Below are 22,944 nucleotides of genomic sequence, written 5' to 3'. Positions count from 1 at the left end.
ACGAGGCTGTGTGGTCTGCAGCCACTTCTGTGCAAGGGCAGGTCACTGCTGGCCAGCCTCCTGCAGCGACGGCTTACAGGAAGCGTGTCACGAGGCTGGTGGAAGATGAACGTGTCCTATGGCGCCTGGCTTCACAAGTCTGGGGGTAGTGGAGGAAAAACAAGGCTTCAGATGCACTGAGCCAGAAGCTAGTCTGTGGAAAATTCTTCCAGTCATGAGATGTGTGCAGTTCGAAGTGGAGGATTCTGTTCTCATTGATGCCCTGTCAAAACGGAAATTCAGGAATACGTACATTCAGGGATGCAGCATATACACTGATAAGCGTACTGGGTATTGTTGATGAGAATTGCGTGAAGTGAAATTAATCAGAAATCCTGTCTTTTCGGGGTATAAACCTTTAGCAGTGCTGCACACAGCAAGCGTGTCTGTGTGTAAGGAACCATGTTTTAATGCCTCCCAATTATTAATAATTGTGATGACTCTTGCTAGAGGAGAGACTACCTTGTCCTCCTATTCTCTCTTGTGTAAAATCATTATATCATATAAAGAGAGTAACAAAGTATGCAGGCAAAACTTAGGAGGAAAAAATTATTTTAGAGGTATGTCGGGCAGTAAATTAATTAGAATATTATGTATTTTATAGATGTGGAGATGTCTGTTGCATTTGCCAGATTTTAAAATTATGAAATGTGTTATAATTTATTTTCTCTTTCTCTTCAAAGAGTCACTTTCATCCCTAATTTTGTATTTGTATTTTTGTACTAATTTGCTTAAAGAGAGCCCCCCAAATTGTATAAGCCTCAGGCCCCACAAACCTGGATCCTCCCTGCTGCCAGCCTCCGTGAGCATCTGGACAAAGGATCTGTTTTTTCTCTGTCCTGGGGAGCCTCCCCCAGCCTGGGCCACCACATTCCCAGAGCAGTTTTGTCAGTGAGTCCTGCAGGAGGAGCAGGTGGCCTTCCTTCTAGGATCCCTGTTTTGGGGGCCATGGAGGTCTTTTCCTGAGCGCTCCTATCCCGGGTTCTCAGGCTCTTTTGCTGGGAAAGACAGCAGCAGGGAACAGCTGTCGGTGCTCCATCTCACCAGCTGTGCAGAGGCCCAGCTGTACAAGTTCTCCTCTTGCCATACATCTATTTGAAGTTCTTTTGATTCAGGGAGAGGTAGGAGGGTTTTCTGCCGAACCTTTCCTCCGATTCATATTGTCTTTGGTTCAGGTGATCTGACACAAGAGGCTGTCTCATCTCATCTGCAGCAAGGCCCTTACCAGTCCTCTGTTCTCTTTAACAGGGTTGGTGTGGACCCAGATGAAGATCAGAAGGAGGAGCCCTCTTCACACCAGGCAAGTCAAAGACGCCGACGCATAGAGTACAGCGACATGAGAGCTTCTGTTCCATAGCCAGGAGGCTCATTCTAAAGGGGGCTGCCCCCGCAGATAACATAAATCAGATGACTCTAAAATACGCAGGATTTCAGGGTGTCGATAACCTTTGCATAACCTCTAGAGTGCTTAGAACTAGCATACACTCGTGCCTTCTTTGCGGCTGCAGGAAGCCTGGAAACTGCAGTGTAGGAGCAAGAGCACAGCTCTTGGAATCAGGCAGCCCGGAGTTCAAATCCCTGCCCAGCAACTTGCTAGCGCCGTCATCTCAGTGAAATTTACTTGATGCACGTTCGATGCATGTTGGGCACACAACAGATGGGCCTGCTTCTCCTGCATGACTTCTCATTTATCAGGTCCAGGTATACAGAAATACAGAAACATTGAAAAGCTGCAAAAGCACAGCCTGAAAATCCTCAGGGAAAATTATTCAGAACAATGTGCTATTGCCTTGAGTAAGGGAAGTGTAGTCTCCGCAAATTCTGGACTTGAATCTAACATCAGAGTAAAACCTGTCATTGGCAATTTTGCTTTAATCATTTTTAACTCAGTACATAAAGCAAACAATTGTGTAGAAACGTTGCACCTCTTGCTGAAATTGCAGGTAGACAGACATGAGAGAATAACATCTTAAATAAGCGGTGCTGCTTAATGAATTGTGTCCTGATCATATCTGGATCTGAAGAGGAGCCATCTCTCTTTTATTTCATGGTGTTGTTTCCTACAGTCCCATCAATGAGGCACAGCTGGTTAGTGCCGCCAGGGAAGACGCTGCTGCTTTCCTGGTTCACGTAAAGAGGGAAGGATCCTATGCTCTACACAAAGGGCTGGAAAATGAAGTTGGCAATGATCCTGGCTCATATGTACTTTGAATTTTTTTGTCACATGTGTTCCAAGCCCATGCTGGTGCTGTTTTCACAGACTTTATTGCCCAGGAAAGACACTTAACTGCAGGACTGAGCCCAGCAGGGTGTCAGCGTACTGGGATTAGGGCCAGAGTGGTGACCTTCGAAAGGGGATCAAAGCATCTCCTTACACTGGTGGGCTGTAATGAGTCCTTAGGAAGGGCTGGTGGTACAGATTTTCACAAAGCATTTTATAAATCTCATATAGATCAACTAATCCATTCTCCTACTTTCACGTAGAACTTTTATCTAAATTTTGTCCTTCTCTTATATCTTTTTCTTTAAAAGAAAAGTGATAGAATAAGAAAATTCATCAAAGAAAATTCTTCTTCTTCCTCTAACTGCCTGATATTTTACAATTACATATAATTATTGGTAAGGTTACCTGCTAGCTTAACTTTTTTCTTTTGTAATTTAAATGTACTTTATTTTAGCTCATTCGTACCATTGTCAATTTAGTAATTACTCTTACCTGAAGATACTTAAACCAGTAAAAAGTATTTTGTGTTGTTGTTAGAGAAATGAGATAGTACAACATAGTACAGTGAAAACTACGTGGTATTTGAATCTTGGGCAAGTTTTTTACATCTTTGAATTGCAATTTTCCTAACTGTAAAATGTGAATGATAATAATGTCTACTTCTCCAGGTCGTTAGAATTATATTTATGAAAACTACCTAACTTAATTAATTTCATTAAAACCATCTTATCTCATGAAGGATTTGATGAAGCAGCCTACACCACCACATATGATAAAATAATAGTAAAATATTTTTTAAGAACTTTAAAACTCAGTTAAAAAAAATTAATGAAAGCAGGAACAAAACCAGAGGAGTAAAAAGAATCATGAATAAGCAGATCATAAGGTCCTACGTACTTGCTGAAGTTGAACCACAAGTAAGCTTTCTGGTAACCAAAGGGGGGGAAAGGAAATGGTGACCAGTAATATACTAAATTACTATAATTAGAGGGGAAAATTATACTCTGTCCTCAAGCTGTACAGACCTTCACAGGCCACAATTTCTCACTTGGGGCTTCCTGTAGAGGACACATAAAGAGTTATCTAACTAATCTTGGCATAATTTACATGGTTCCTACTGATCTGCTGCTGCTATTGTTTTTAAAAAGTGTCCTGGAAGTGTTCTTATTCATGATGGTTGACTACCGAGGTAACTACGTTTCAGAAAAAGGTTTTTTCCACCCTTGGAATAATTCTTATGTTCAATGTCAAGTACAGGAAACAGTGGGCTCAGGCCAGAAGTAACAAACCACAGTGCCCATGCAGCTGCCACTTGACCTGGACAGAGGGGGTTTTTTTGGTACTTTCCAAACTATGTGTCAAGAACCTGTCGGCCCTCATTTTGCCTGACAACTCTTCGCTTATTATCAACATCTGTTGCTCTGACTACAGACCAGAAACCTAATTCTTAGGAGGATTGCATTTTTCCACTCAGCTTGCCCTTATTAAATTGGTCTTGCATTAACAAATAGGATAATCTTTGCACTGGGCAACTTCTGAAAATAAAGACTTTATTCTTACTTGCCAAAAGCTAAAACTTTCGGATAATTGTGGCAGTTACTGATCATATACTCTCAAAATCAATAATAAGCATATGTAATGGCATGTACATATTTTTGAAGGAATTTCCTTTTTCTCTGTTTCTGGAGAGTAAAATAACCTTTGGGAAATATGAACTTGTGGCTGTGACTGACCAGGAAGGTCACAATTTTCCTTTTTGCCTTGTAATACCTTGAGAGTGTGAATGGTATTACATTCTTACTCATACCAGACCCAGAAGCTTTAAAAAGGATATTCCACAAGCAAGTATTAAACCTTAAATATATAGTCTATGCAAATGTGCCACTTTGAGAAATGGAAGGTATCGCAGTTGTGATTTTATGTCTCTTAAATGTAAAAAAAAAAACAAAAAAAACCCCTGAGACAAAATTCCACCACCCCACCCTCGCCCCAACAAGAAGTTTTCCTTGTCATTGATTCTGTGTCCTTGGCAGCCCCGCATCATAAAGAAGGTGAGGCTCGCTGGAGCACCACGCCCACCTTAATCTTTCAATAGAAAATTCCCGCTACCCAAGAAGGGCTGCCACGATTGCTTCTCTTTTTCCCTTCTTTCCCTTTTTCATGATCAGCCTAATATTTGTGGAGTACTGACTCTTGTTGTTAACACTGTTCTAAGCACTTTATCTGTGTTAACTCATTTATCTTCCAAGATAAACCTATGAGTGGGTGCTGTTATTATGCTTATACTTTAAATAAGGAAACTGTATACAGAGAAGTTAAATAACGTACCAAAGGACACATAGTGAAATTCGAACCCAGACAATCTGGTTCTAGAACTTCCACTCTTAATTGGTGTGCGTGCGTCTATTCGTTCATTCATTTATTCATTCATACAACCCACCCATGTCAGGCACGAATCTAAGTGTGAGGAAGATGCAGCAGTTACCAATTCAAAGTCTTCACCCTCACAGAGCTTAGGCTCTAATGGGAGACCCTGGGAACAAAAAAGGTAAACAGCTACATACTATACGTTTAGAGAATGGGCACAGTAGAGCAGGTACAAGGATGGAGAACAATGGAGGAGAGGCTATGGCTGGCCAGGGCAGGCCTCTCTGAAGAAGTGGCATTTGATCAGAGTCCTGAACGATGTGCAGAAGTGAGATGTGTATGTGGGCTCTGGGGGGAAACAGTCCAGCCAGAGGGAACTGCAAGGATGAAGGCCCTGGCCTCACAGTGGGTTGTGGTGCGCTCCACGCGCAGCGAGAAGGCCAGTGTGGCTGAAGCCCAGTGAGCAAGGTGGGAGCCAGTGCAGGTGGATTAAGAGAGACCGAGAGGGGCCAGGTCACTGGCCTCGGTGGTGAGTTTGATTTCATTCTATGTGTGATGGCAGCAAAAACTTGCAGGTTTGGAACTTAAAAGTAATGGAATCAACTTTTTTAAAAACTCATTTTTCTTCCATCTCCGACTCTGCCAACTGTGACAGTGAGGCTAATTTTCATCTTTTCCAACATAATTTTATTTTGAACACTACGCTGGCTTCTCTATGTGCTCTCTTAATGCTAACTTCCACTTTTATTTTTGCTTCGAGAAGTCCCTTCATTGAATTCTGGTTTTGGTTGTCATTTATGCTTGTGTGTAACCTGGGTGGATAAGTGCTGGTCACCACAGCTCAGGAAAGTCAAAGCAGAGCTGAGAAAGGTTCAGAGAAGGGCAGCTTCAATGAGCAGAGGGAGATTAAAAGAATTACGATTTCTCCAGCAGAGAGACTAGCACTAAGAAGGGATACAACAAAGTGTCTGTAAAAACATGGAGGGTATGAGTCAGGTGAACAAAGACTTGTTTGCCAAATCCCAGAAAACCATAACTTAAAGCACCCTTAAAACTGAAAGAGCTCATTTGGAGAAGAGTAAAAGTATGTGTTCTTCTGCACAATTGATACTTAAATGCTGGAAATATAAGTAGGTTCAAGAGGGAAAGAGATTAGCAGATGGTAGGGTCATCTAGTCATTAAATAAAATTTAATTTTGCCTTGTGAATATTTTCTAGATATTGCTAACAAACCTATAGAAAACGGAATAAAGATTCCCACGTATCTGTTCCTCAGATCTAACAATTATCAATATTTTTCCATACTATGTCCCCATGCTGTTGGAGCTGGCCTCACAGAATGTAAATTCCATGCTATACCAACAAATATTTCAGAAATAGAACAGTAAGCTCTAAAATTGACCTGACCCAGATGACGTTTTTTTTTATGTTATTGCAACTAATAGTACTTTGAGAAAAATAAAATGACTATTTCACAGCAAGTATCTTGGGTTTTCCCTTGGCCAACACTGAATTTATTTTGGTTTTACTTACGGCTTATACACCCAAAAGTATACACCCTCCCCACTACATTTTTACTGCTTAAGGCTAAATTCCATATATATATATATGGAATAGAATATAGAATCTATATTTACAGATTCTATAATTACATGCTCTAGAAAACAGAAATAATAATGAGGAAGAGGAAGTGGAGGAAGATGGTAGCATCAATTTAGCAATTAGGTGCCATATGTAAAATCACATTTAATCTTTACGTTGACCAATCGAGATACATATTATAAACCCCATTTTATAAGTGATGAAACTGAAGTTCAAAGAATTAAAGTAACTTTCCCAAGACAACAACAACAACAAAATTCCAGCCACTTCGATAACACCCAATCTCCAATTTGTAGTTCTTCAACTCAGTAAGACTGTTGCTCTCAGCTTGAATTGTTCTCTGCTTGGACTCTAGCTGCTTGTACTACAATTGGGAAAGGGCCTCCAGGCAGAGAGAAAAGAGAATATAGGGCTTACCTCATTTGCCCTTTGCTGCCTGTTGCCCAATATCTGAATTCTGTCATGTATTTATGATACCAGTTATTCTTATCAGCCATTATGTATTTTGCAAGTAGTTTTGTAGGGGGAAACATTGTTTTGTTTTGTTTTCAGACAAAAATATAATACTGTATACTCAAATCACAAGTCTAAATGTAGAACCCTTACCTTTGCTATGGTGTTTGTGGTTTGGGGCACTGTCACTGGGGAACAGCATGAGTTAGGATCTTCTTGTTCCAAGGTGCATTTTCTACTCCAGTGCCTTTTACATCTAGAACTTATAATTCCAATATGTAATTGTATCAGCCTTCTATTGCTGCTGAACAAATTATCCCAAAACTTAGTGGCTTAAAATAACCAACGTTTATTATCTCACAGTTTCTAAGTGTCAGGAATTTGAAAGCAAGTTAGCTGAGTGTTTCTGGCTCAGGGTCTCTCATGACGTTGCAGTCAGGATGTCAGCCAGAGCTAGAGTCATCTGAAGGCTTGACTGGGTCTGAAAGGCTCACTTCCATGTTGGCAGGAGGCCTCAGTGCCTTGCTGACTATTGGCAGGGAGACTTGGATTCTTACCACATGGATCTCTCATAGAGTGACTTGGGTCCTCACAATATGGTAACTAACGTCCCTCAAGTGGTTCAACACAGACAGAAAGGAGGAAACCACAATGTTTTTTTATGACCTAGCTTTGTATATCACCATCTCTTCTGCCCCATTCCATTGATTAAAAATGAGTCATTATGTATCGCCCACACTCAATAGGAAAGGAAATTAGTCTCCATCTTTCAAAGGGAAAAGTACCAAAGAATTTGTGAATATACATTTTTAAATCACCAAAATATTATATTTACCTGAACCAAACAATTTATTTTTCCCTGGATTAAGCTGAATCTCTTGTATGGACAAAGTTATTTGAAGCAGACCTTTTTTTTTTTTTTGGTAGCTAAACCATGAGTTTAGCCCATCTGGTAGTGTATCTGTGATGTCTACGTTTCCTCTTGGCATTTTTACCCATCCTTATCTGATTGTTTCCTTCATTCTTTCTCCCTAAGCATGTATTTTGTGACTATACCTTCTTGGGAACGTTTATGAATTTATCGTAGTGTGAGGAAGGTGAAAATATTTGTATAAAATACTCTCTATGTGGAGGCTAAGAGTTAATCTTACCTTTTAAAACATAAATTTGAAAAAAATTTCCTATTTACTCTCAACTGTATCATGTCCCCCTTCTTCAGAATCCAGAAATCGTTCTCTTTAGGGACAGAGAATCTGGTCTTCTCCTTGGTAATCAGTAAATGAAGGCAATAAACTTGAAATTATTACATGAATACATTCCACACTGGGAGATGGCAAGGCAAAAGTACTGCTGTCAAATCCCATTCACCCTTACTGCTTGAAAAAGTGCTCTGGAACCCGTAAGGAACTCTACAGATTTGTTATGATAATTATCTGTCTTTGTCATCATTCTGTACAACCTCCACTGACATTAGTATTGAATATGAAATCTTAGAAATAGAAAGGAAAATCTTCTCTGTCTTAATCCACTGAATGCCCCTGAAGTGAGGAGTAATCCCATATGTCCAGCCCAGAGCAGAGTTCCTCTGGTTCACTAAGCAAAGGCCCCTGATTTGAATATTGATAGAGGAATGTATTTACATTTGCTTAGTTCTTTTTCATTAAGGTTAATACAGCAAACAATCCCCTCTTGCTCCAATGTCTGTTTTTTAAAGATTTCTGGCCAGAGCCTTTGTTTTCTCTCAGGGATCCAAATAAGCATAAAACAAAGAGTACCTTCCTAATCTTCCTGTTGCTCCCTGTCTAGGGTCGTGCTAGAAGGGTCACTTAAAAGACAGCTACTCACTCCTTATTGTGCTCAGCCACTTCCCAACCTCTGATCTATTCCCTTGTTTAAGGAGAAAAAGGAAAGATAGCAAATGCCCCAGTCATTTTTACATTTTCCCAGAAATGGAGGATAATAAAGGAAACAGAAATTACACATATATCAAACACTCTGCTTCTTAGAAGTAGCAAGGGCAAATAAAAGCTAACATGCAATGCCCTTGGATCTCCAGTTCCCATTTACAGCTGTGAAACATGAGGCTCCGATCCGGAAAATGTATCATTATTATTAAATGGTAGACAGTAGAGAGTCAGAACTCAGATCTTGGTCTTCAGTTTCTGGATCCTCTGCTTGTTCCAACATGCATGCCACTGCCCCTCTGGCATCAAAGAACTCAAAACAGAAGACATATTGCTAGCAATAAAGAGACTGTCACCAAGTTCCAGATTCTTCTTCTGATGACTGCTTATATCCGTTGTCCTCGGGTGTGATCTGATCTCTGCTTCAGAATAATCCAGGTAAATTGAGGCTACCTGCTGTCCTCTGCCCATCTGGACCCTCCCAGGGGCTTGCCCTCTGCGCTGCCTCATTGGGTCTCTTCCCTGTTCCAGGGTGACTGCAAAGGCTGGCCTTCCCTTGGCACATTTATCTTCAGCCCCCAGTGAACAAGCAGAGCACACAGTGGACTAACTCATTTATTTCTACTCATTTATTGATGGCCTTTCATAACCGAGTTATTAAGTCATCAATAACTTCAGAGAAATAAATGAATGGATCCAGAACTGGGCCAACAGATATTTAAGACATACACTGAACATTTTATCTCAGGGCAGCAGAAAATTCAATGCTGGGTCGTCCATGGTAGTTCCCTCACCTGGAAAAACATTTTCTATGTTCCATTCTCATTGGAACCCAGTTTATTTCTCTACAAAGCAGTGAAATGAATAACATCTCCAGTATCCCAAGTAAATTAAAGTTTGAAAAATAGATTGCAAGTGTTAACATTTTTTTCCAAAATGCTACCTAGTATGTGTTGCTCTCATCAGCTGGCAAAAAATAACCTTGGAAGATTTCCCAGAAATAGAGTATAAGCTCTTTCAGGAGTGCCTGGAAGTTCTGATATATTCCCCTCAGGAAATAAAATAAAAAGGAGAGGAAAAAGGGAGTGAAAGGCAGGGAGGGTTTCCAAGACCTTGAGAAATCCCTGAAACCAGTATTTAGGAGTCTAGAGAAATTTTTAACACTGAAGTTAAGTTTCTACAGGGACACTTTCCAACCCTTCAGCATTCACCCAGCTGAGGGGAGCCATGCATTTTCATTAGGTTTGGGGGGATATATAGCTGCTGCATCTCAACCTTCAGTATCCTGACCTCATCTCCTATTCAGATACCCATTTGCTCTAGTTTGCTCTTCACTTACACCCACCTAGATGACAGGAATCATGGCTGCTGCTGAGAGGCCACAAGTGTGCTTGGAAACCTCTCTGTGCGCCAGTTGCCTCAGTTTCCTCATCTGTAAAATGGGAATAATAATATGAAAAGCACTTAGAACAGTTTCTGGCACATGGCATCTATTCAAGAAGTGCCAGCTGTTATTGTTGTTGTTGTCATTAATGAAAAAACAGTATTTTCCATATGATTAGGACCTTAGAGACCAGCCAATCCAATTCCCTCAATTCATTTTACAGATGAGGAAACTGCAGCCCAAATAGCCCAAATATCATACAGTGTGTGTGCTTTCCGAAGTTCAAAGGCTGAGTGAGATACCAGCAGAAAGAACATCATCTTTGGAGTCCTTTAGTCCTACGTTCAAATTCCAGCTCTGTAGCTTGCTAGCTGTGTGACTTTGGACTCATCTCTTCCCTTCTCTGGGCCTCTCTAGGTCCTCACCTGTAAAATAGGTATAACGCAACCTACCTTGAGGGTTTGTTGTGAAAACTGAAAAACAATGACTGAAAAAGTTAGTGACTGGATAATGTGACCAGCACATTGCCTAGGAATGAATGAGCATTCCATAGCTGGGGAATCTTATTACAAATGTCATTCAGCTGGGCTGCTGTGGAGTGGGTGCTAGAATCCTGGGCCCCTGACTGCCAGCCAAGCTCAACACTACACAGCCCACCTTAACTTAGAAACAAACAGCCAAACAAAAAAACAGGAATTTGCTTACACTCCTTTCTATCAATTTTCTTCAATGACTATCTTGTCATCAGTAGATATTGTCAGCTATCAAAATTACCTGTGCCTCTGGATGGATAAAATTTGTAACTCCTTATTGTTCTTAAGAAAAGAAAAAGGAAAAGAAGAGAAAAGAAAAGAGAGAGAGAACTCCCCAGGGCTAGCCCGGAGCTTTACTACCTCGTTTAGTTTAGGGATAACAGTTTTACTCTGCCAGCTGAGCCCCAACGTGCTGACCTGTTTGAGAGACAGTGACTCAGAAACAACTTGCAAATGTTGCAAGATGATGAAGAAAACACTAAGTATAGCAGCGACTTTGCAAATCTGACACCTTTCTTGGGGTAGAAATAGCTAGAGAAAGGTTCAGGGAAGGATGGAAATTGAACTGGACACCTTGGTTTCCCTTTTGTGGAAATGCGATGGGTACATTCTAGCTCTAGATAACAGGGCATGGCACTCTGGGTCTATCAGAAAACAGATCTATGAAACTCTGACATCCATGAAAAGATCATAGATGTCCCACTGTGGGACTTGGGAATGGGGCCTGTGGTCCATGATCAGGTAAGTTTGAGAAAGGCTTCTCTCTCAAAGATTTACAACGCTCACTTACAAATGAAAGATTCCAAAAATTTCTGAATATAACAAACCTGGTTGACACTCTCAAACCCATCCTTTCCTGAACGATCGACACAGAATTTCCATCAACATCACATAGAACAGTGGCATACTAAGGAACGCCTTTTAGGAAACTGTTCAGTGTTGGAAATCAGAGATCTTAAAACAACCAATGAGAAGGGCTGCCAGTTTGGGTTTTCATTTTATTGTTGAGTGTCTGCTTCAACCATTTTAGACAAAGGATAAATGGCTGCCTAGAAAGGGAGGGACCACACTTAGCATTCTTGTATTCCCCTTTTGTTTGTGGGGCATGGGAGTGCAGCATCTGCTTTTACATGTGTTTCAGAGAGCAGAATACAGCCTTTTGTGTTCAGTTATTTATCATGAACCATCAGTGGAACTATCTGGAAAGGGGCAAAAAAGTAAATAAAGTAAATCAACTTGGGTTCAACTAAGGGCTAGCTTTGGAGCAACCAGTGGTTTCTCACTGTCTTCCATGCCTCATGATTTCTTGAGAATGTTCACATTATTACTGGACTGTGAACTCCTGATACAATTTGGGCTGGAAACCGAGGGCCCAAACAAAGCAATGAAGTCCATGTTAAGATATAAATGTTTTTAATGATGAAGATAATTACAACTGATTGAAGTCTGGAATTCTCTTAATATGCAAAATGAGATACACAGAAGAGGTAAAAATGTCACTGAATCTCCTTCATACCACATTGCAATGTTCATTATCATCTACCTAAAGTTCACAAAAATTTTTCACCTTTTTCCCTTTTTCTCACATTTTCATCCTCTACTGTTACATAAACGCCTATCAAATGCTTTCTCTTTTGTCCTTTTCTTCCTCCCTCCCACTGTGGTCCTTTGAGGAAAAAAAAAAGAGAGAGTGAGCATGGGGTCAGGGGGAGAAAAACACATTCATCCAGTTATTAAATTATTCCAGGCTTCTTAACCAGAATATCTATTTCAAAACTTAAGAATCGAAGGGGGAAGATATTAAAAATTAACCATAGGCTTTGGTAGTGATCTATCAAAAATAAAATGAATGAAAACTAGTTTAACAATTATTAGACTGTTATCCCTATAGTCTTGACCTTTTGGTAAATCGTAAATAAATACCATCCAAATCTGACAGAAGTAACTGCAAAATTCCCACAACAGCAATCTGACAGAAATATCATGTTCGCTGGTGTCAACAAAGTGGCATTTCTTAGCTGTTTAATAAAATAGGAATTTTGAAAAAACGTCAACGTTGAATTGTGCCACAAGAACGTCACCCCTATGGCAAGATCCATGAGCTAATCTGCTTGGCAGCAGGTTCAGCATTTGGATGAAAATACCTGTATCTGGAAAGATTTTTTAAAAGCGGTTAAGTTTAATTTGGCTTGACACATATTTTATACTTAAAATATATTAATATTATATACATACTGTATATTAATGTTGATATTATATATCAATAATTATAGTGATCATTTATCCAATGCCTTTTTCTGTTTTCTCTCCCTAGGAAGCAAACAACTCTGGCAAAAGCACGACAAAAACAGAGACTGCCTGTCTCTTCAGAATGTGGTACAGCTTTGACCACAAGTATCCTTTGATAATGATAACCTCCCAGGTCCTGCTACATGACAGACACTGGCTTCGAGCACTTAACCATTGAGGTATGCTCTCCTGCTCTTCAAGAAACACAGAAAGGTAAAGTGAATTCACGAGCCAATTTAGCCAAAAGAATGATTTCAAAACGTAGAAAGCTGTGTAGTCCATACTTAAGTGTTACAAAGAGCTAAAGTGAAATCTCTCAGAGGCAAATGAATTTGGTGTGTTCGTGGCAATCTACTGTTTCCTAATGCCCTATGATAAAATCATAGAGTCCTGAAAAATTGATCTATTTTACTAATTTTACTGTTCGTCCCTTTGTAAAAATCTTACTTCTGGTGGAGTCAGCCAGGGTGACAAAGCTCCTTCACCCTTCTGCCAGGAACACATTTGTCTGTTTTTGTTTCATGCTGTAAAAAAATGAAGGGGGAGGGGGTAGGGAGGACGAATAGTCCAAGGAGAAGAATAAGTCTGGTCATCACATTGTGAAATAATACTACTTTGTTTTCCAGGAAACACTTGAGTAAGCTTTTTCTAGTGACGGGCAATTTTAAAATTCTAGCAATCAGTGTAAACATAGTGGCTCAGATACACCTTGCCATGCGACTCACAGAGCTGAGAAGTCAGGCCTGAAGGGCTTTGCCATTGTGAGTTGCAGTAAGCCGTCCACCTCTAATCCCAGGCAAAAGCGCCACAGAAGAAAGGAAAGAACTGTGCTGAAAATTGAATGTGTTGGGTCTTTGTAGTTAGTTTTCCACAGTCACAAATCCCTCTCCTTTCAGGGAGAAAATGTCAGTCACTGGGTGATTTTAAAGCAGCTCAGCAATGATTAAAGCCACAACAGATCAGAGGGAAAGGAAGAAGAATTAAGCACAGGGGAAAGAAATTCAAAGAATAAGATGAAGAAGAGGTAAAAATGGAAAGGGGAGAAGAAGCAAGAGAAATACAGGAAATTCACAGCAGGAAGGAAAGGAAAGCAAATTTGAGGAATGACTGTAGAAAAAAAAAATAAGAGTGAAGTGAAGAGAAGCCAATTGAAGATTGCAGAGATAAGCAAAAGTAAAACAAGGTTAAAATTAGAAAGCAATTCTGAAAAAGTAGAACATTCCAAGGATTATGAAATGAGATGTGGAAGGTAGAGGCTTTTTGAGGCTACAGTTTTGCTTTTCCATACTTCTGTTATCTATGGGCAAATACCTTGCCTCACTCAATCTTGAGCTTTCATGGACTGTGTAGGTTGCCACCACTCTAAAAGTGGTCCATCTTGGCCATTAACTGCCTCTTGGAGGTTCTGGTACCTCATTAACCAGTCACTGGTCTCTCTGAGGGAAGCCAGTTCTTAGCAGGTTACGTTGGTTTATGTTGCAGTTTGTTTCTCTTCTGGAAACACAATTTTCTCCTGCCATTGCTTAAAGTATCTGATAACCAAATTTGTAGGAAGTTATAAAAATGTGGCTAAAGAGTACATATAAAGGCTGCTTGGTTATGACAAGATGTACAGTAAGTCCTGGCAATGTGCCAGGTCAGTGTCCTACAACTCAACTCAATTCTGACACTATGTCCCTGGAGACAGTGTCAGATCTCACAGGTAAGGGCTCAGTCCCACAAGACTGCCCCTACCACCACCACTTCAAACGCCAGTCACAAGCCCAGGTTGTTACCTATGCTTCTGATCTATCGGCTACATGTTGGAGGTTCCCATGACCTCCTTGGGTTTGATTAATTTGCTAGAAGACCTCATTACTTACTAGATCATTGGTTTATTATAAAAGGATATAACTCAGGAACAGCCAGATGGAGGAGGTGCATAGGGCAAGGTACGGGAAAGGACATGGAGCTTCCACGCCCTCTCTGAGTGCACCACTCTCCCCGAATCTCCACCTGTTCACCAACCTGGAAATTCTCCTAAACTCCATCCTTTTGGGGTTTTATGGAGGCTTCATTGCATAGGCACAACTGATGAATTATTGACCATTGGTGATTGAACTCCATCTCCAGCCTCTCTCCTCTTCCCCAGAGGTGGTGAGGGCGAGAACTGAAAGTTCCAGCCCTCTAATCACATGGTGGGTTCTCCTGGCATCCAGCGCCCAACCTTAGTTGGGGTCCAAACGTCATCCATTAACATAACAGAAGGATGCCTTTTGCTTTCATCACTTAGGAAATTCAAGGGTTTTAGGAGCTCTCTACCAAAACTGGGGATGAAGACCAAATTTCTATTTCTTATTATAAATCACAATATCACAAAATGGCAAATCAGAAATTAGATAAAAGACTTTTTTTTCAAATTCTGACAGTGTTGTAAGGAATGCTTTATAAAGAAGAAAAGGAGCAAAATGGAAAAGATAACTTGGAGACAAGACAATGTAAGTAGGAACCCACCCAAATTTTTAGCTTAGAGCAGTGACACTAAATTCAGATGATGTCATAGTTTTTGTCTCACATTTCACCAGGGGGTTATTTCCATATGATTATGGACAAACTAGCAAAAAATGAAAGCAGACTTACACTCTCAGTAATATCTCTTCTCATGGTAATTTGTCCTCCTGTGCATTCATCCTAGAAATTGCGGGGCTACCATCACTGCATAAATATATTTTCACTTAGACAACAGAGTTTTTATATCCTAGTTATGCTCTGAATTCATACCCAGAGTGTAGCAAACCAACCAGTTTCCACTCTGTAAACTCTTGATTTATCCATATTTTTAGAGACAAATTATCCCCTTGGCATTTATCTTCATCCTGTTGCCCACCTAGAACCCGGGCGATGTGCTCCATGAACCTCATGGGTAGACTATGCCAGCTGCTGTCAATGTAGGGATGATCCCCCCAACTCCGGGGTCAGATTGCCTGGCTGAGGCCAAAAAGAAACTGTGAGGCTGAAAGAAATGGATTTTGCAGTTTGGAGCTGTTCAAGTTTCATTTTAGTAAAATTTCATCATGCAAATGAGGCATCATAAAGAATTACTGACAAAAGAAGAAGAAGAAATGAGCCTTCATATGCACCTTTGTAAGTCAGGATTCTCCAGAGAAACAGACACAGAACCAGTCAGGAGTACACACACACACACACACACACACACACACACACACACACATGCATACATTGGGATTGACTTATGTGATTGTGAAGGTGGCAAGTTCAGAATGTGTAGGGCAGGCTGTCAGTCTAGAAACTCTCCAGTACGAGCTAAGATGCTGCAATCTTAAGACAAAACTTCTTCTTCCTCAGGGAAGCCTCAGTTTTGCTCTTAAGTCCACTCAACTGATCAGATGAGGCCCACCCACCTTATTGAGAATCATCTCCTTAAAGTCAGCTGACTGTAGATGTTAACCACACCTAGAAAATACCTTCACAGGAACACCTAGATTAGGGTCTGATTGAATAACGAGGTAGCCTAGTCAAGTAAACATGTAAAACTAAGTGTCACAGTACTCAATTCACGTTGAACTTATGCCCAGTATTCAGACCCAAGGATACAAAGATGCTCTTAACTCACCATCGGTATCAATAAAACAAGTCACTATTGCTCATATACTTTTGTTTTCGTTTTTTCATAGCATAATTAATACATATGCATTCCCATAAAAATTTTCCGAAAGCTACAGAAAAATAAAAATAATAAAAATTAACATTCCATAAGGATGAACCATGGTCAAGTACCGTGTTGAGTGCTTTACATTATAATTTCATGTCACCTCCACAGCTCTGTAAGAGGGAGGGTCCAAGGGTATAGTACCACACAAATGGACTGCTGATTGTTTTGGCCTCTGACAAAACAGCCTGTGCGGGCTTCCCTGGTGGCGCAGTGGTTAAGAATCCACCTGCCAATGCAGGGGACACGGGTTTGAGCCCTGGTCCGGGAAGATCCCACATGCCGCGGAGCAACTAAGCCCGTGAGCCACAACTACTGAGCCTGCGCATCTGGAGCCCATGCTCTGCAACAAGAGAAGCCACTGCAATGAGAAACCCACGCACTGCAACAAATAAAAATAAATAAATTTAAAAAAAAAACAAACAAAAACAGCCTGTGCTCTCCTATTCAAGAACGTTGCCGGAAGCCTATGGTGCCAAAATTGACGATTAGTTAAGATTTCATTATGATTCCCTGTGGGCAGCAATTCTGAGTCTTGCGGTGCAAAGCAGAAATTGAGAAGGGGGCGATGAGAAAGGGAACCATGTTACTGAGCCCCAGTGCTTTGCCATTGAGAACATTCTTTCGTTTAATCCTAATAACCACCCTTTCGGTTTCATTCTCACAAAGACTCTCTTTGAGATGGAAGAAACAAAGTCTCCAAGAACTTAACTTTCTTAAGTTTCCATAGCTAGTGTCAATTCCATGATCCAAGCCCGGATCTGTGGAAATCTAAATTAGGGACTTACCCAGCGGTCCAGCAGTTAGAACCCTGCGATCCCACTGCAGGGGGCTTGGATTCGATCCCTGGTCAGGGAACTAAGATCACACATGCTGCACGATACAGCCAAAAAAAAAAAAAAAAGACTTCAAAACAAAGACTGTAATGACAAAGAAAGGCATTACATAATGATAAAATCCATAAATATACTTAAATGAACTCTCTCACTGACAACTCTATGTCCATGATAGCACTTATCTACACATATACCCCATTTCCATACGTCCAGAATGTCACTATTAAAGCAATGACTGTTATGACTGCTTACATTATGTCATAAAGAGTTCACATCCCAAACATCTGTTGAAGATATGGGAGGTGATAAGGTTAGGGGTCCTGGTCGGTCACCCTAAGAACACCACCATAAAGGAGTCTCCAAGTTTCTGAATCATGTTCTCAACTTTTCAAAGGCAGAAAGTTCAATATGCCAAAGACTCCGAGAACGGTTTAGTTTCATAGAAATGGATGCACTCTAGCCAAGCTCAAGGAGGCACAAGTAGAAACCAGACATCAACTTCCTAAATCATCATATGTATCCTCATGGGGAGGGATATTCTTTCCCAGCCCTTAGGATGGTCAAGTCGCAATCTGGTCCCCAGTGTCCCTCCGGTCCCTTCTCTTCCTCTTGCTTGCTGGCTCACCCTACTCCAGCGCCCCGGCCTTCCTGAGATACACCAAGCACATTCCTGCTTCAGGGCCTTCGCACTGTTTCCTCTTCCCCCTGCTTGGGATGCTCTTCTCTCAGACATTCGCAGGCCTCCCTCCTTCATCTCTTTCATCCAACCTGGCAGTGAGACTTTCCTGACTCCATATTTAAATTAGCCGTCCCAACAGGAGCACTCGCTCTCCCCTTCCCCACTTCGTTTGTCACCATTATGCTTATCACCATCTGACACCGTATGCACTTTATGCATTTGTTATAATATTCTCCCCCAACCAGGATGTATGCTTCCTGCGGACAGGGATTTGGGTCTGTAATCAAAGCATAGAGCAGTGTTTGGCATATAGTGGACACTCAATAAATATTCACTGAATGAATGAATCAAGCAAGAAAGCAATATTTTCTATCCAGGGCACATTTACTCTAAAACGTTGATGTAGCAGAAAAATCCAATTAATTATCTGAGGGTTGCTAAGTGAGTCTGAAAGCAGAGCAAGGCAGAGGGGATAATCTTAGGGTTTTTCACCTAGGCTGCCCTTCAGCACCAAAAGACACACCCCGGGTGGACGCCCACCCCTCCCCCAGCTGCAGGGTCCCTCTCCCGGGGCAGGGACAGCCACTGCGGCAGAGTTGGATCCCTGTTGCCTCACTGACCTCCTTCCTATGGTTGGTCCATCCTTCCTTAGGTTTAATTCGTACACCTCATCTCATATATTCAAGCCTGGCTCTGGCTTAGAAGCCATTCTCTGCCTGGGTGACTGTATCTTATCTCACCGATTGTGTGTTGATTTTATTTGTATACAGAAATCAGAATTTAGAGCCACCTATCATCCTCACTAACAATCTCTTATAATGAGAAGGTTAGAAATTGATGCCCCCTTATTCAGATTTTAAGACATCAGATAAAACGGTTTGCTTGAATTCGCAGTGTTGCAGCTGGTGTGGGAATCGTAGGTTGCCTTATTCGTAGGTGACTAATGATGCTGCTGGGCTGTCTACTTTCTACAGTCTCTATCCATTCTATCAGTTATCACCTCTCCCCTTAAGCATGTGTATATATTAGTTCTACAAATGTGAATGACAGAGGATAAGAATGACTTCTTCCAAAATAAAAAGGGCAGCCTAAAATCATTTTTAGCGCTTCCTGTACGCCGACATCAACTGAAAATAAGGAGTTATCCTGTGGTTGCCAACATTTTACATAAGTGTAAAGATAGCACAAAGATAACAATGGATTGGCAAGTTGACACAGTAACAGAATTACAAAGTCACATGGATGGAGACTTCCTTCCCATCGCTGGCTTGAAATGAATTGTGCACTGAGATGTTACCAAGAAAATGAAAGGTCCATGGCAGATGTGTGGATGTTGCAGCTCTTGAGTTTTCCATTAAAAAGTCTGGCAAGGAAAGTGGCAGGTACCAGACCCCTTCCTGTACCAAAGGGTGACAGACCGCATTCCAGGAAAAATAAACGTGAACATCAGGATCATTCAAAATGATCCTTGGAAACAAGTATTTAATGGATTTAAATGTAACGGCATTGTAGTCTTTAAACAACAACAACAACAAAAAAAAACAAGAAGGGAAAAGAACCCTTTTCCTCCTAAAACTTGACAGAATTCATTATATCCCACACAGTCATGCTTATTTTAAATCATAGGTATGAATATTGTAAGCAGCAATTTCCATTTTAAATGATGATCACTGCATTGCAGTTTTTTCTTATTCTGACTCGCTGAAGCATCTATGAATTATTTATTGGGTTGGTACTGTGGCCTTGTGAATGACTTGAGTTCACTTAGCAAAAAACTCTCAGAGGAACAAGGAACGTTAGCTCTGTGATTGCTGTTTTATCGATGAGGCAACTGAGCCCAAAGGAGGGAAAAGGCACACCCAAGGTCAGTGATGGGCTTGGAGGCAGCGTTCGTAATCAACAAAGAGTGGGCTGTGTCCACCTGAAGAATCCATGGGTCCTGGTTCGGGTAATCCATCCAGTGAGCTCTGGTGGCATTAATATGTGTGTGATGCTCTTATTGTTAAGTGTGCCTGGCATACAATTGATAGTTTGACGTGATAGCTTCTTGGGTGGCTCATCAAAATCTTCACCAGTCTGGAGGTAGGGTGTGTTTTACTTTAAGTAGAAAGCCAGAGGGATAGCAGAGGATGTAAGTAAGATGCCTTTTGTTCAACTTATTGAGTACCTACTATGTGCCAAGCAAAACAGGAGGTACTGAGGCCAACAGCAAACAAGGTAGGCATGGTTGACTCTCATGAAGTCTTGCTTATTTGATTCATTCAAATGAGTCATGACCCCAAAGCCCCTTGAAATGACAGGTGGCCCTTAGTGTAGGAAAGAGAGACATTGGCATCACCAGAGTTTAATGGGGGAACTCTTTAGGGAGCCATGAATTAAAATAATTTGTAACCCTCACTTGCAAAATGTAACCAGATAGCTCCACAAGCGGTTTCAGAAAGCACCAACATTTCAAAATATTTGAAACAAACGTAAGCAATCAGCTTTGTAAAGACTCTCTCTAAATACATCCCCAGTGGTATCCCCCGTGAGGATGTACATGGCATTATAACTGCTTCCCTGGGAAGCTGGCTATAGGGAGGAGCTGAGCTTGTATAGGGCAGTAGTGCAGCCAGCACTCCCACCCACGTGGTTAATCCGTTGGGTATGCAGCTTGACTTCTGGTCATCCGTGTCCTCACAAATGCTAGTGTAGAAAGATCTCGTAGATAGCCCTTGACTTAGCACCTAAGCGAAATGAAATTAAAATTCACTAAAAGAAAACACTAGCTTCCTGGATCCTTATATTCCTTGACTGTTTGGTGAGAATCCATGTAGGGGGTGTTATCAGTGCCTGGAAACATGAGCTGTCTTTTGTTCAGGTCATAACTTGGGTCTTCCATGATTTCTTCTTCCATATAATGGGAACAATAAATATTATCTTCTGTTTTGGCTAAATCCATTGGAAAATTGGGCTAGTTATTAAAACAGCTTCCTACTGATGGTAACTTGTTCACTTATCTCTCAGAGCCAAAACATGTTTAAAACAGTTAAATAGTGCAATTTTCTTAAGACCCTGTGGCCTAAATATGTTGAAATATCCCATAACTGTACTTAAACTCTTCCGGAGTCCTGACAAGTGACTAGAAGCATGACATTGTGAATTGTTGCCCAAACATGTTGGATACTCTGCTGTGAAGGTGAAAAGTTGTGGATCCCAAGATGATCGCTGAGTTTTCTACAATAATCCTAGGATTCTACAAGCGTTTTGGCAACCCTGATTTGTTTTGCCTTTTCCCCTGTAAAAGTTTTAATAATATTTCTCTTAAATGAGAATGCTTTCTCATTTCATCTTCACTGTAAGCAAACAATATGAAAATCTGGATTTACACAAACAGGAAATCAGAAGATGAATCCTCCTCTTCTCGAATGGATTCATAAAACAAATTTCCTTTAAATCCAATTTAAAAAATCTGTTGAGCACTTTCTCATTGCAAAGCACTGTATTAGACTCTCCTCTTTTCTCTATTTATTCACGTATTCATCACATGTTTATCAAGAGGCTACCATGGGCCATGTACTGTATATACTAGGCAGTAAGGATACAACTGTTGAAAAATCCTCACAGAGCTTACATTCCAATCTGGTTCTGTTTTTAGGTTTCTGATTTACAGATGTCTTTTCAGGAAATGACTATGGTATAAAGAAAGATACACTTGGACATTCCACCATTGGTTTTCATCAAATAGAGGGAAATCTGGCTCAGTGGTCAGGATTTATTGATTTGCTACTGTAGCCTACCCACTTACTAGCTGTGTAATTTTAGGAAAGTTATTTACCCTCTCTGTGCCTCAGTCTCTCAGCTGCAAAATGGGGATAATACAAGTCCCTACATCATAGGTTTGTTTTGAGGATTAAATGAGTTAAAGTCCTCAGATAAGTGCTCAAAAATGTGAGCTTTATTATTGTCATTATTACCTGTTGATGTCTGCCTCTCTTAAAGGGCAGCATCATGTAATGTATTTGGTATTCATTGTCATTTATTATTTCTGAGTGACCAAAATATCCATGGTCTTGTATGCTTGTAATAATTTTTTGTTGTAACAGCCATATTTTAATACTATAAGAAAGTCTTCAGTCTCCAGAAACAAAAGATTCCACATGGGCTATAAATCAGACACAATTCTTCTGATTTGATCTTGAGTAGATGGAAGTAGCTGGGTGCTCAGCACTTCCTTGTGTCCCCTGTTCTCCACATGTGATTGTTTCATTTACAATTTTTCTAAGTTACAGTACTTCGTCCCATAGTTATTTTTCTGGAAATTACACCACAGAAAGCGATTTTCGCTTGATAGAAAAGTGCAACAATTTTCCTGTCCCACAATGGAAGCAATACAAGCCTTTGATGATACTTATTCCTCTTATACCTTCTTGTGATAAAGGAAATCTTTTAATTGCACCTTTCAGGTGAAGCCATCATGTTTTGTCATTAGCAGTGTGATGTTACATTTGAAGATTTCTAGGTCAGTACATATTGAATCATTTTATTAGAAATAAAGGAGAAGGAAACAATGTTAAGACTGACAAAAACATATGTATTACCTTGATGTTGCCAGTTTTGAATTTAGTTTCAATATTTCTTCCCCATGGGAAAAAAAGAGTATTTTGCTTAAATTGTCTTTAATTGCTACTCGGTCATTCCTTCTCAGCCGTAGGAGACAAGGTGTTTACAGGCTGCCAACAAATTCAGGAGCTACCAGAGACACCTGAGCAGCATGAGCCTTGGCTGCCGGTCTCATTCTCACCTGACAGGGAGACAGAGGCCAGGTCTACCTCGTGGACAGCGGTACTCAGCCCTTGTCTGATTGTGAAGCTGTGGTAGACACAGCACGAGGCATGTGGGCAGACATGACCCCACCCTAATTAAAGTTCACTCCACAAGGCGAC

At 40.7% G+C, this 22,944-nt stretch overlaps 1 protein-coding gene across 4 annotated transcripts in view; it reads left to right on the top strand.

Annotated features, from left to right (window-relative positions):
- The window catches only part of SLC9A9 (solute carrier family 9 member A9), a 560,292-nt gene that overhangs the window by 440,851 nt on the left and 96,497 nt on the right, over positions 1-22,944 (top strand). For 3 of the 4 annotated variants that reach the window (XM_007188090.3, XM_057545832.1, XM_007188089.3), the window contains exons 13-14: positions 1,288-1,339; positions 12,821-12,900. In XM_007188090.3, the coding sequence (XP_007188152.2) occupies positions 1,288-1,339; positions 12,821-12,900 (132 nt within the window). Of the gene's footprint in view, positions 1-1,287; positions 1,340-12,820; positions 12,975-22,944 lie in introns of all 4 variants that reach the window. The other variant, XM_007188091.3, reaches the window with a different exon arrangement.

The sequence above is a fragment of the Balaenoptera acutorostrata genome, chromosome 4 (assembly GCF_949987535.1).
Source record: "Balaenoptera acutorostrata chromosome 4, mBalAcu1.1, whole genome shotgun sequence".
NCBI classification, from domain to species: Eukaryota; Metazoa; Chordata; class Mammalia; order Artiodactyla; family Balaenopteridae; genus Balaenoptera; species Balaenoptera acutorostrata.
The sequence above is the reverse complement of the archived record's forward strand: the minus strand, read 5'-3'. Positions and strand labels throughout refer to the sequence as shown.